Source organism: Chiloscyllium punctatum, chromosome 39 (assembly GCF_047496795.1).
Source record: "Chiloscyllium punctatum isolate Juve2018m chromosome 39, sChiPun1.3, whole genome shotgun sequence".
NCBI classification, from domain to species: domain Eukaryota; kingdom Metazoa; phylum Chordata; class Chondrichthyes; order Orectolobiformes; family Hemiscylliidae; genus Chiloscyllium; species Chiloscyllium punctatum.
Genome location: NC_092777.1, coordinates 8,444,757 through 8,458,735, shown reverse-complemented (window position 1 = coordinate 8,458,735; position 13,979 = coordinate 8,444,757). Strand labels below are relative to the sequence as shown.

General features: G+C 42.0%; 1 protein-coding gene across 1 annotated transcript in view; it reads left to right on the top strand.

Annotated features, from left to right (window-relative positions):
• The window catches only part of myo15b (myosin XVB), a 232,174-nt gene that overhangs the window by 77,735 nt on the left and 140,460 nt on the right, over window positions 1–13,979 (top strand). Inside the window, exons 9-13 of the mRNA XM_072558127.1 lie at window positions 1,516–1,725; window positions 6,405–6,517; window positions 8,009–8,097; window positions 12,170–12,257; window positions 13,254–13,283. Of these exons, the coding sequence (XP_072414228.1) occupies window positions 1,516–1,725; window positions 6,405–6,517; window positions 8,009–8,097; window positions 12,170–12,257; window positions 13,254–13,283 (530 nt within the window). The remainder of the gene's footprint in view (window positions 1–1,515; window positions 1,726–6,404; window positions 6,518–8,008; window positions 8,098–12,169; window positions 12,258–13,253; window positions 13,284–13,979) is intronic.

Sequence of the window (13,979 nt, the reverse complement as noted above, 5' to 3'; positions counted from 1 at the left end):
ATAGTAATGTGTGCAAGGTTACTGAGGAACGTACAGTCACATTGCCAGAGATGATGAAACCTTTTACAGTACCCAATAAATAAATGAAGATTTCTGTCTATCAGTACATCAGCAAATTATAACCGATCACAGTTTTCCAAACAGTAATTATCATCCAGAGGAGAACACTCTAGATTATCTCAGAGTGATAGTGCATCTGAAACTTTTAAATTATGAGGGACACACCCTTGGTTTATATTTTTGTTAGGATTTAGAAGATTGAATGCTGGTCTAATTGAGGCATGTAAAATGTGAAAATGGATCATGGGTTTCCACAGAGAAGTGGAGAAATCAAGCACTATGTATAATCCAAAGATGAGAACAAAGACGTCAGGAACAAAATTAGAAAGCACTCCTCCACACAAAGGGGGGTGAACATTTGGAGTTGCACACCCAAAACCCATTTGGAAGTTTCAGGACCAAGATTTAGAGCTATTTGATGGGATACGGAGCAAAGATGGGTAGACAGTGTTAAGATAAAGTTCAAATGAAAAGGAGTGAACAGTCATATGGCCTGAATGGTCTCTTTTTGTTCTGACGTTGCTAACACTTATTCATTAAATTATCCCTTTTCGATAAGAGCAGAAATTGCTGGAGAACCTATTCAGTGAAGAGCAAAAGAGAGTTAAAATTTCAAATCCAATGTGACTCTTGTCCATTAAGGTCAACTTCACCTGTTTGTGGTTTGAAGATACAAACAGAGATGATCAAATGCTGTATGGAACATGAGCAGAGCTCAGAGCTATGGAAATCATTGAAATGGTGGGAGGAGTATTAGAAGGAAAGAAAAGGCTCACAAAGCACCATTCAATCTGTTTGCTTGGCTTGATTCTGTAATCTTTAATCCCAGCAAACGTCTATTTGTCTCACTCTTAAAATTGTCACAACAGATGTTTTGGGGGACAGAGAGATGGTTTTCCAGTCCCTCTGTCAGAAGTCTCTTCTCTCCCTGGCTTAAACTTTACGCTGATATATTTTCAATTCCACACCAGAGGAAATAGTCTTGATCTCCCTAATTAACCCCTTTAATCATCCCAAGCACCTAACACATTTATTCATTTCTGTTGAATCTGTCCTGCTCCCAGTCTAGAGCTAACATTTTCTGAGAAAGGTGCGAATGGAGCTCCTGATGAGATCTAGCCAGAGCTTTATCTAAAGAAGCATCATGCCCTTATATTTCAAATCATGAATGATACAGTCCAATAGTCCAGTTATCATTTAAATTATTTTGTACCTATTCAGAGTGCAGATTTTCATCCATCAGACATTATGCTTTAGGAGTCACAAAAATTGCTTGTGTGGGACTAACATGTTAGCTGATACCCATGTTAAAGTTCATCACCTGTGCAAAGGGTGGAATTTGGGGAGCGAACTTCCCTTTTCTGTCCTCTCACGCAGTCTGAGGCCAGTGTGCATGTGCTCCTTTGTCAAGCTATACTTGGGCACTCAGCCATTACCTGTCATTGATGTTTGCAGGAATCAGAAGAATGAGGAGAGAGGCTGGACAGTGTCCATGCACAACGGGGAGGAATGGAGGGACATGCTTGGCTGTGACTTTGTCATGGATCTAATTGCTGAAGTCGAACAGCTTGGCTTTTTCCCAACACAGTCATCTACATCCGTCATCCACCCAGGAGTGAATGAGAATTCTACAGGATCTCATCCCAGTTCTGTCAATTGCTATCCGTAAGTAACTCCAGCTGGGAGATAGAATTCCCCTTCATTTTCAGTGGCCATTGGAACTGGGGCCCTCATGTGGCAAAGTGGCGATGGTCCTACCTGTGGACTAGAAGGCTTGCTTTCAAGTCCCACCTGCTCCAGAGGTGTATAATAACATCTCTGAACAAGTTGATTCAGAAAAATAGTTTTTTTTTAAATGGAGTGTTTTTTACGGGCATATGTAAACATGATATTCATGTATGTCCATGTATGGGAGGAAATTTCACAGTGAACCCATTTACAATGTCACCACTGTTACGGATAAGTCACCTTTAATTTGTCTACTTCTTAAGAAATTTGACAATTATTGAAACTTTATTGCATGTAGCAACCAAAATAAGACCTCTCAAATAAGCAAGTTACACTCACAACTCAACTTAGTTGTTACCTGATTAGCAGTGAAATTTAGTTACAATTCTAACCAACAGTGTCTGTCTCTGATGACCAGAGTTTATTCCTTATTCCTTGTGTTATACTTCAACATTCTGTCCCAAGTTTGTGGTGGGCCATTATTGATGATCTTTTTGATTCTTGCATTAATAATATTGCAAGTCTAAAGCTTGCCGTCTTATCAGAAGTATGCTTCTTTATTCCTTGTTATATTTGCCATTGATTGTCTATTTGATGACACAGTTTTCCTGTGATTAATTCCTTAAATTCTCATGTGGGGCAATCATTTATCCTTGTGGCATAAAACAGCCAGTTACCAAACAGGTGTCAAAACAGTTTTGTTTGTATAGCCTTGACTCCTTCCTTTCCCAGAGGTAAAAACAATGACTGCAGATGCTGGAAACCAGATTCTGGATTAGTGGTGCTGGAAGAGCACAGCAGTTCAGGCAGCATCCAAATAGCTTCAAAGGGCTTTTGCCCGAAACGTCGATTTCGAAGCTATTTGGATGCTGCCTGAACTGCTGTGCTCTTCCAGCACCACTAATCCAGAATCCTTCCTTTCCCAGGCATGGCTAATTGCTTTCAATTCCTATATATTTTTGTCTTTGCCTCTTAATAACTTATTTCAGGCAGAGTTATTGCTGCTTCTTTCAACCTATGAACAATTATTAAAGTTCTGAAGTTTATCTTATCACACTACCTGCGTCTCATGAAGGGTTTCACCTCCCATTTGACCATAGGCTGAGGTATAACTTGTTACTGAAGGGCATACCTGCTTTAATGTTCCACCAACTGGCTCAATCCATTTCATGTTGTCAGATAGACTTTCTTTGGCTGAAAGAGGATAGAATCTTACCTGACTCCAGACCCACAGTGATGTGGTTGACTCTTAACTGCCCTCTGAGTAATAAATGAGGAGCAATAAATGCTGGTCGAGCCAAAAAGTTCCATATCCCGTGAATGGATAACCAATTGTCAGTCACTGTTCTGCTCATTATTTATGAAGGAGATTAATAGACTTATAGTAACTGATGACCAAGGGAACATGGAGATTGCATGGGAAAATAGCATTAATGTGGATGATCAGCTCTGATCTAGAATAGCACAGTAGGCATGAGGGGCTGAATGGCCAACTCCTCCTATTATGTTGCCAGGTCTTCCATCACCTGCAGAACTGTAGTCTATACCAAATTAACTTTTGCATTATATAATTATATAAAATGTGACATTTTATAAATATGTTTAATCATCGTTACTCAGTGAGAATCTCTCTTGATTATGGCAAATGGGCTCCCTCCATTCAGCTTCTGAGTAATTATGGTTTTGAATAATTATGGTTTTACCATTCACAATACTTGATCAGCTTTATACAGTGATATTAGATTGTGATTAAATGTGGTGATTTAGTTATTACCTTACAATAGTTAGAAGCCTGTGACAATGAGTAGGTTTCTGGTTATTGTTCTAATTGCTCCCCTCTTTAACTCTGTGCCCGTATGGTTTTGTATTTCTTTCCTCCTCTCCACTGAACCTGTTCAGCCACCTGCTTTATTCCCAGTGTGAGGCCCATTCTCAACTTCTTCACAATCCAACTTGACCATATGAATTGTCAAGCACACTGCCACTGTTCCAGGTGATCTCTTCAGTCTCTGCTTTCTCACACCACACACTATTTACCACAATTCTCTACACTCAATTCTCAGTCATGTATATGTAATGAGTAAAAAAATAGTCCTAACAGCTAGTTCCAAGCACTATACTTCTCCCTGGTGTGAAAAAGATCCATTCACCAGTATAAAAGATGAAAGATTTTGGGGTACCCTTTAGCTTACCCCCAAACCTTTCTCATATTCTGTCCTTGACCTTTTGCTTTCTATTTCCCTTTTCCTCTGTCCTCACTGTATTCTCCCTGATTTTTGTTCATGTTCTGTTTCGGACACTTGTTCTACACCTCATCTTTCTGTTTGTTATCATCTCAATTTTCTTTGTCATTGGGGGAGCTTGAAGATGAAATTTTCTACCTTTTAGCTTTGTAGTGATTGGAACAAGGTGAATCTTGCTGAATATGAGATTCTTGATTAGGGTTGTTAACCTGGGCCAATTAGGAAGCCCTGGATAACCAGTATAAACAGGGGATCCGGGTGTCCTTGGAGAAGGAGCACGCAGTGTCCACCAACATCCTGTTGTTCAGGGAGAGGTGGGCGCCGCAGGGAGTGGAGTGTATTATTTCCCCCTCCAACTCTATTTTGATTTAGTCCCTACCCTCCCCTTCACTGTTTTGATCACACAGCATTGCCCTTTGATGTGAAGGGCGGTGCTTGTCACTGGCCACTCAGGTGTTTTCCTATCTTCCTGGTGGTGGAAATTGAATAAAGATTTGTGCACCTTATGTCTCTCACTGTGTCTCACACCTGCACACACACACACCACGGGTGCTGGGGTGGAAAAATAAACAGGGGGTTACCACAGAGAATGGAGTATATTATTTCCCCCTCCAACTCTACTTTGATTTAATCCCTGCCCTCCCCTTCACTGTTTGATCACACAGCATTGCCCTTTGAGAAGGGCACTGCCTGTCACTAGCCACTTGGGTGTTTCCTTTCTTCCTGGTGGTCGAATATAAATAAAGATTTACACACTTGTTGTTTTTCACTGTATTAGACACCTGCACATACACAGCATGGGTGCTGGGGAAAAATAAGCACTACCGCTATCAGGTAAAAAAAATATAAACAGAGGATTTGGAATCCCTTTAGTTCAGGGCACTGAATACAAACTGGCTGGCCTTCATGAAGTTATTTCACTTTAATCATAATGAACTTGGTTTTCATCCAAATAATCTCTGCCTTGAAAATCTGACTTTGCTTTTAATTATTTATCCAGTCTTTAATAAAATGCAGATTCCCTCAGTTAAGCACTGGGAAGATTAAAGGCATCAACACCACCACTTTCTCTGCCACTGTATCAAGCAGTTCTCTATCCAGTATGAACTCAATTTCCAACTCCATATCTCTTCTCACAATGACTGCCAACTTTCACCTTCACAACATTGTCCAGGTTCACCAATGTCTCAGGTTACCTGTTGTGTCAAAGACTGTCATTGTTTGTTATGTCAAAAACCATCATTGTTGTGGTGAGCACTGCGGTTGTCTTTGTGCCGAGTGCTGTTATTGTATCCTGTATGGTCTGTTGTTGAGTACCGTCATCGTCTGTCATGTCAAGTGCTGTCATTGTCAGTTGAGTCCAGCACAGTCTTTACCTGTTGTGTCAAACACTGTCATATTTTGTTGTATTATGTGATGTTACTGTCTGTTGTCTTCAGCACTGTCATTGGTTGTTGTGCAGTCTGTTGGGTCTAGCTCAGTCATTGTCTGTCCTGTGTGCAGTGTAATTCTCTGTTGTTTTAAGTACTGTCTTTATTTGTTGGTCAAACACTGTTATGCCAAACATTGCAATTGTCTATTGTGCCCAGCACTGTCATTATCTGTCCTGTTGATCTATGTTTTGTAATTGTCTGTTGTTTTGAGCAGTCTTTATTTGTTGTATCAAACACTGTTATTGAGACTTGCATCGAGCACTATCATTGTCTATCAAACACTGCCATGGTCATTACCTGTTGTACCATGCATTGTTATTGTCAGGTGTCTCAAATGCTATCATGGTCAAAGAGTGTGATGCTGGAAAAGCACAGCCAGTCAGGCAGCATCTGAGGAGCAGGAGAATCAACGTTTTGAGCATAAGCTCTTCGGACACTGCCTGACCGACTGTGCTCTTTCAGCACCACATGTTTTAGCTCTGATCTCCACCATCTGCAGTCCTCACTTCCTCCTAGTCAAATGCTGTCATTGTCTGTTGTGTTTAGCAGCTATTGTCTGTTGTCTTGAGCACTTTAACTATCTGTAGTGTCGAGTGGCATCATTGTCTGTTTTGTCAAATACTATCATTGCCTGTTGTGTTGAACACTGTTATTGTCTGTCCTGTTAAATTGTGTAATTGCCTATTATTTTGAGCACTGTCTTTATCTGTTGTGTCAAACACTGTCATTATCTGTTTTCTCAATCACTGTCATTGTTATGTCAAATATATGTCATGGTCTGTTGCATTGAGCAATGTCTTTATCTGTTATGTCAAACACAATCATTGTCTGCAGTGTTAAGCACTATTATTGTCTATTGTTTTGAGCACAGTCAATGTCTGTTGTGCTAAGAGCTGTAATTCGCTGTTGTGTTGAGCACCATTTATTGTGTTTCACCTAGGTCACTATCTGAGGAATGTGAAGGAGTAATTCCTCCAGCACCCAACATACAGGCACCTCCTCTTCCTCCGCCATTCTTATCCCAGGATCAGTCTGATATGCATTCGTATGGTAGTAAGTAAAGTCTGTCAAAATGATGGCTTACATACAAATAATGTAATTGTAACTGCCTATGATTTTGCCCTCGGTCCAACATGATGCATCTAGCAGTTGCAGAATGATGGTATGAATGCACACATAACACAGAGAGTCACCAACTCACCCCCTGCCAATCCATACTAAGGCTGCCAATGGTGCAGGAATTCATATTAGAGAAGTACAGGTATTTTGAAGGCTTGTATAGCTGGAGGAGTTTACAGACAAAGGTTGGATCAACCAATGGAGAAATTTAAAAGCAAGGAGGTGAATTTTAAATTTAAGGCATTGTTTGAACAGGAACCAATGTAGATCAGTGAGCAGTGGGATCCAAGGGGAACAGAACTTGGTGCAAATTAGCATGCAGGCAGCAGGATGTTACATGTTTATATAGGCACTAAGGTGGGAAAACAATTGGAGCCTTGTCATGTCTGAAGGTGACAAGGCACATTGGGTTTTAACAGGAAATGAGATGTGGCAGGGCTAAAGTCAGATGATACTTCGCAGATGGATAGTCAGCAATCTTAGCAATAGGTCAAATGGCCAGCGCTCTCTCAAATACAACACTGAAGGGTGAATGATCTGGCTCCTTCAGGCTTGCATTAGCAATGAAGCCGATGATCAAGGAATAGAGATTGTGAAGGTAACAAAAGACTTATTCTTCTCTATTTATTTGAGGGTAATTTCTGATCATCCAGTGTTAAATGCCTTAACAGCAGAGTGAAGTCAGTCAGTGGTTGTGTCAAGAGAGGTAGTGATGAGCTGTTGCTGTGTCCTTTCAGCATCCATGTGGGACATGACGTAGTGCATGTACAGAATCACTTCCAGGGTTTAAGGTGTGTTGAATGTGTAACCTGTAGTCTATGAGAGGAGAAATAAACTGGAACTGTCTGCTGGTTGCTGCTGAGGCTTCTGGCTTCTATCTCTGAGGCACTCTAACTATGAAATAGCCTGAAAAGCTGGTTGAACTGGATAATCATTGACAAATTCCCTCGATGGTCTAGCAGTTGAGTGTATGAGCACTCTGACCTATTGAACAGCTGAAAAAGGCTTTTCACTGCGTTGCTGCTAGAATTTATCGTGTGCCATGAGTTAACATTGAGAGAGAATTTTTAACATTCATATACATCTCTCAGTTGTGTTTTCTAGCACCAGTTCTATCCATTTCCTTCAGTTCTGCTATGTTTTCTGATGACAAGACTTTAAATAACACCTTTTAAATTCTGACCTTCTGAGCCATATTCCTTGTCCTTACCAGCCCATCAACTATAACTAGCTCCTGGTAGGAGACACTGGGCAAAGGTGAGGGTAAGGATTGAGCCACTGAGGATGGGATCACATGACTCAGGGTACTGTCAGACTGGGGAACTGAATTGTTGCTCTGCAGCTTATCCCTTTGTTCAGCGAATGAGGAATTGTTAACAGTGAGTTGTGGTCCCTCTTTCAATCCTGTCGCTCTTCCCATCACAGACTCTGGAATGAAATCAGAGACCTCTCGAGGCAGCTTCGAAAACTATGTGGACAATCTGTTTGACCCTGTGTTATCACATGGTGCAGGGGTGAGTATATGTTACCCAGGTGACGAGACGGATAGAGATTGAGCAAATGGCTGGGGTAGAATGAGAGGCAGAATGAGGCTGAATGTGAGTCGGTGGGGTGGGTGTGAGTGGGTGTGAGTGGGTGGGGTGAGTATGAATGGGCAGGGTGGGTGTGAGTGGGCAGGGTGAGTGTGAATGGGCAGGGTGCATGTGTGAGTGGGCAGGATGGGTGTGAGTGGGCAGGGTGAGTGAGTGGGATAAGTTTGAGAGAAGTGCATATGAATGGGCAGGGTGTTTGGGGTGAATGACAGTGGGAAGGTCAGTGTGAGAGTGGTGAGTATGAGTGTGAGAGTGGTGCGTGTGAGTGGATAGTAGTGGGCATGGTGAGTGAGTGAGGGATGAATGTGAATGGGCAGTGAGTGAGTGGGGTGAGTGTGAGTTGGAGGGGTAAGTGTAAGAAGAGTGAGTGGACAGTGGGTGTTACGACAGCTGAACCAAACTGGCCTTTCCACATCTATATTTGCAACTCGGTGAAATGAAAAATGTCAAAGGCCCTTAAAATTGCGCTAATGGTTCCTAATTAGACTTTTGAATAACCCATCCCAAACTCAGCAGATAATCAACTCCACACATTGGTTTGCAGCTTAAACAAAAGACTTAGCAATTTTCTGAACCCGTATGTGGATGTACCTACGAGAGAAGGTGAAAAACGTGACCTACTCTTGGGAAATAAGGCAGGGCAGGTGACTGAGGTGTCAGTGGGGGAGCACTTTGGAGCCAGCAACCATAATTCTATTAGTTTTAAAATACTGATGGAAAAGGATAGACCAGATCTAAAAGTTGAAGTTCTAAATTGGAGAAAGGCCCATTTTGACGGTATTAGGCAAGAACTTGCAAAAGCTGATTGGGGACAGATGTTCACAGGTAAAAAGAGAGCTGGAAAATGGGAAGCCTTTAGAAACACTATATTCCTGTTAGGGTGAAAGGAAAGGCTGGTAGGTGTAGGGAATGCTGGATGATGAAAGAAATTGAGGGTTTGATTAAAAAAAAGAAGGAAGCATATGTCAGGTATAGACAGGATAGATTGAGTGAATCCTTAGAAGACTATAAAGGTAGCAGGAGTATACTTAAGAGGGAAATCAGGTGGGCAAAAAGGGGACATGAGATAACTTTGGCAAACAGAGTTAAGGACAATCCAAAGGGTTTTTACAAATACATTAGGGTCAAAGGGAAATGAGGGAGAGAATAGGGCCCCTCAAAATCAGCAAGGCGGCCTTTGTGTGGAGCCCCAGGAAATGGGGGAGATATTAAACAAGAATTTTGCTTCACAGTTTAATATGGAAAAGAACATGGAAGATATAGAATGTGGGGATATAGATGGTGACATCTTGAAAACTGTCCATATGACAGAGGAGGAAGTGCTGAATGTCTTGAAATGCATAAAAGTGGATAAATCCCTAGGACCTGATCAGACATAGCCGAGAACTCTGTGGGAAGCTAGAGAAGTGATTGCTGGGCCTCTTGCTGAGATATTTGTATCATCGATAGTCACAGGTGAGGTGCCGGAAGACTGGAGGTTGGCTAACGTGGTGCCATTATTTAAGAAAGGTAGTAAGGACAAGCCAGGGAATTATAGACCAGTGAGCCTGACGTCAGTGATGGGCAAGTTGTTGGAGGGAATCCTGAGGGACAGGATGTACATGTATTTGGAAAGGCAAGGACTAAGTAGGGATAGTCAACATGACTTTGTGCGTGGGAAATCATGTCTCACAAGCTTGATTGAGTTGTTTGAAGTAGTAACAAAGAAGATTGATGAGGGCAGAGCAGTAGATCTACAGTAAGGCATTCAACAAGGTTCCCCATGGGAGACTGGTTAGCAAGGTTAGATCTCATGGAATACAGGGAGAACTAGCCATTTGGACACAGAACTGGCTCAAAGGTAGAAGACAGAGGGTGGTGGTGGAGGGTTGTTTTTCAGACTGGAGGCCTGTGACCAGTGGAGTGCCACAAGGATTGGTGCTGGGTGCACTACTTTTCATCATTTATATAAATGATTTGGATGTGAGCATAAGAGGTATAGTTCTTAAGTTTGCAGATGACACCAAAATTGGAGGTGCAGTGGACAGCAAAGAAGGTTACCTCTGATTACAACAGGATCTTGATCAGATGGACCAATGGGCTGAGGAGTGGCAGATGAAGTTTAGTTTAGATAAATGCAAGGTGCTGCATCTTGGGAAAGCAAATCTTAACAGGACTTATACACTTAATACTAAGGTCCTAGAGAGTGTTGCTGAACAAAGAGATCTTGGAGTGCAGGTTCATAGCTCCTTGAAAGTAGAGTCGCAAGTAGATAGGATAGTGAAGAAGGCATTTGATTGGTCAGAGCATTGAGTACAGGAGTGGGAAATCATGTTATGGCTGTACAGAACATTGTTTTGGCCACTTTTGGAATATTGCATGCAGTTCTGGTCTCCTTCCTATCAGAGAGATCTTGTGAAACTTGAAAGGGTTCAAAAAAGACTTACAAGGCTGTTGCCAGGGCTGGAGGATTTGAGTTATAAGGAGAGGTTGAATAGGCTAAGGCTGTTTTTCCTGGAGCATCGGAGGCTGATGGGTGACCTTATAGGGGTGTATAAAATCATGAGGGACATGGATAAGGTAAATAAACAAGGTCTTTTCTCTGTGTTGGGGGAGTACAGAACTAGAGGACATAGGTTTAGGATGAGAGGGGAAAGATATAAAAGAAACCTAAGGGGCACCTTCTTCATGCAGAGGGTGGAGTGTATGTGGAATGAGCTGCCAGAGGAAGTGGTGGAGGCTGGTACAATTGCAACATTTAAAAAGCATTTGGAGGGATATGGGTCGGGTGCTGGCAGGTGGGGCTAGTTTGGTTTGGAATATATGGTTGGCATGGACGCATTGGACCAAAGGGTCTGTTTCCGTGCTGTACATCTCTATGACTCTACGAATAGTAACAATAGCAGAGTAAAATCAAACGACAAAGTAATCTAATTGGTTAATATTGTAAACCCAAAAACCTTTGTTTTCAGCCCCATTCACACAAAAGACAAACAAACACATTAAAGGATAAATAAAAGAAAATAACAAAACTGGCAAGATTGCCTAAATGGCTTTCGCGATGTGTCATTCCACAGGCAAAGTGATAGTTTCTTCATTGATTTTCTAAAGATGTTGACCAGGTCACCTTTTCAGTTCACTCAGATAAAGACAGTAATACGTATAACTTAGTTTTCTATTCTCTGACCTTGATAAGGGAGGTTTGGCAGCAAGCTTTCAAATCTTCATGCTGTAGCATCAACAGCTAGATTTCATTTTCATAGAAAACACAATCCAAATCCCAATTCAAACTCTGACTGCTCCCAGAGTCAATATCTGCCATCTGCATCGAGCATTATGTCTTCTCCTGACTTGCTACAACCAATTCCCAAATACTGACCTTGTTAATAGCCAACTCCTGCTCTCTGTTTTAACATAATGTTCTTCCCCAGTGATGAAACGCCCACAGAACCTGATGACCAGGAACCAACCTACAGGTGAATTCCAGGCCTGCCCCCAGGAATGAACAAAAGTTTGTTTTGTCTGTTTTCCGTTTAACACAAGCTGTTATCCATAGTACAAGACTTATCATTAGCTGACAGTTCCCAGTTCCCAGTTCCAAATCAAAATTGATTCAATAGTTTAAATAATCAAAAATCAGCAAGGGATCCAATTGAGTAAGCTGGGCGAGTGTGCAAGTGGATGAGATGAGTGCATGAAGTGAGTCTGTGAGGTGGAAGGGTGTGTGTGCAAGGAGTCATTGATTGGTGTTGGAGTGATTACATGGAGTGTATATTTACGATTGTGTCATTGAGTGTCTGGGCTGATAGGGAATGATAGCAGTTTTCTGACATAGAATCAGAGACATTAGGGACATTTAAGCGACTACTGGACAAGAACATGGACGGCAGTAAATTGAAGGGTGTGTAGGTTAGTTTGATCTTAGATTAAGATAAATGCTCGGCTTAACATTGTGGGCTGAAGGGCCTGTACTATGCTTTAATGTTCTACACTTTATGCTCTGTGTACTTTGCAGGAAATGGAGAGATCCAGAGATTTAAACAGGCGGATGAAAGGAGGTGGAGGAATCGGCCCCTCACAGGTTGGAGCATATATGACAACAGGTCAGTGGGCAAGGGAGCAGAGTGTCTGTGTTTCAGCAAGTGTTACTGTGAAAACTGTGGGAGAATGTTGGTTTGTGTTAATAACAATGACATGAAGTGTTTGGGATATTTAAATAAGTGCTTGCATATTCAACATGGCTGATTTGAGCTGAGGGAGGGGAGTAAGTGTGAGGTGGGGGATATGGAGGGAGATAAGTGTGGATTAAGGGATACAGAGGGGGCAAGTATGAGATGTGGGATATGAAAGGAGAGGAAGGTGAGGTGGGGATTGCGGATGCAGAGGACCTTGACATGGCAGATTTGGAAAGAGATGAACAAGAGGTGAGGGTTTCAGAGGGAGATGAATGTGAGGAATGTGGGGGGTGTGGGTAGGTGAGTGTAAGGTGGGGATTGCAGATGGAGAAAGTGTGAGGTGATGGATACAGAGGGAGGTGAGTGTGAAATGGAAGATTCAGAGGGGGCCAAGTGTGAGATGGTGAATAGGGAGAGAGGTAAGTGTGAGGTGACGGATCTGGCAGGAGGTTGGTGTGAGTTGGGGGTCTGGGAGAAGGTGAGTATCAGGTGGGGGCTGGAATGGAGGGGAAGGTGAGGTGGGGGATCTGGTAGGAGGTCAGTGGAAGGTGGAGAAGAGGGAGGGAGGTGAGTGTAAGGTGGGACTTGGGATGAAGGGAAGTGTGAGGCAGAATTGTAAATGTGAGGCAAAAGGTGAATGTGAGTCCAGATGCATGTGTTACTTAGGAGGTGAGCAGTAGGTGGGAGGTGAGTGTGAAATGGGAGTGAGTGTGAAGTAAGGACAGTTGAGGTGGAGGCAGGTGTAAGGTGAAACCAGATGTGAGGTGGGTATCAGTTTGGGTGTGAGGTGGGATTTGAGTGTGAGGCAGGATTTGGGTGTGAGGTGGATGTGGATGTGAAGAGTGAGCTGAGTGGTTAGTTGAATGCTGACTGTGATGTGCTCAAGGTCTGGTTGAAGTAAAGTCTGTCTTACTTCATACACAGGTGTGCCAATGGTCCCTAACTACTCAATGGGTATGTAATTTTTGACATTGTTTTTCCAGCAACACACTCTCAAACATGTAATTTTTGACATTTACTCTTTACTCTGTGTGAACTCTCTGCATTTAAGTCTTTATGCTTCAATCGGCAACCTTTTCGCACTGTTGAAGTGCAGCCTGGAAACTGAATTAGAATTAGATTTATTGTCATGTGTACTCAAGTACAGAAATAGAGGAGTATAGTGAAAAGTTTACAATGTCATCCCACACGGCGCCATCTTAATGATAAAGTACCTAGGTACAAATCTTGGACACAAAATAGAGAAATAAAGAAAATAACGACCACAACAAAATGGGGAAAATTGGATGACTTCCATTTGTATAGCATCTTTATGGAATAAAATATCCCAAGGAGCTTCACAAACATAAATTAACACAGAAACAATGGACAGAAGATAAAATGCTTTATCAAAGAGTTTGATTTCAGAAGCATCTCTAAAGATGAGAGATGTAGGGAGTCAGCAAAGCAACCTGAGTAAAGATTAATGTTCACTCAATTCGTACCAGTTCAGAAATCCATGACAGTTATATTGTGTTCACAAGAAGACAATTTGCCCTTTCTCAGCAGCAAGTGACAAAATCAGCTGATTGAGCATCAATTGTTGAAAATTACAGAAGTTAATGCCAGCTTCAATCTCTTCCAAATCCATAATTGGTTCTGAGGCAGACA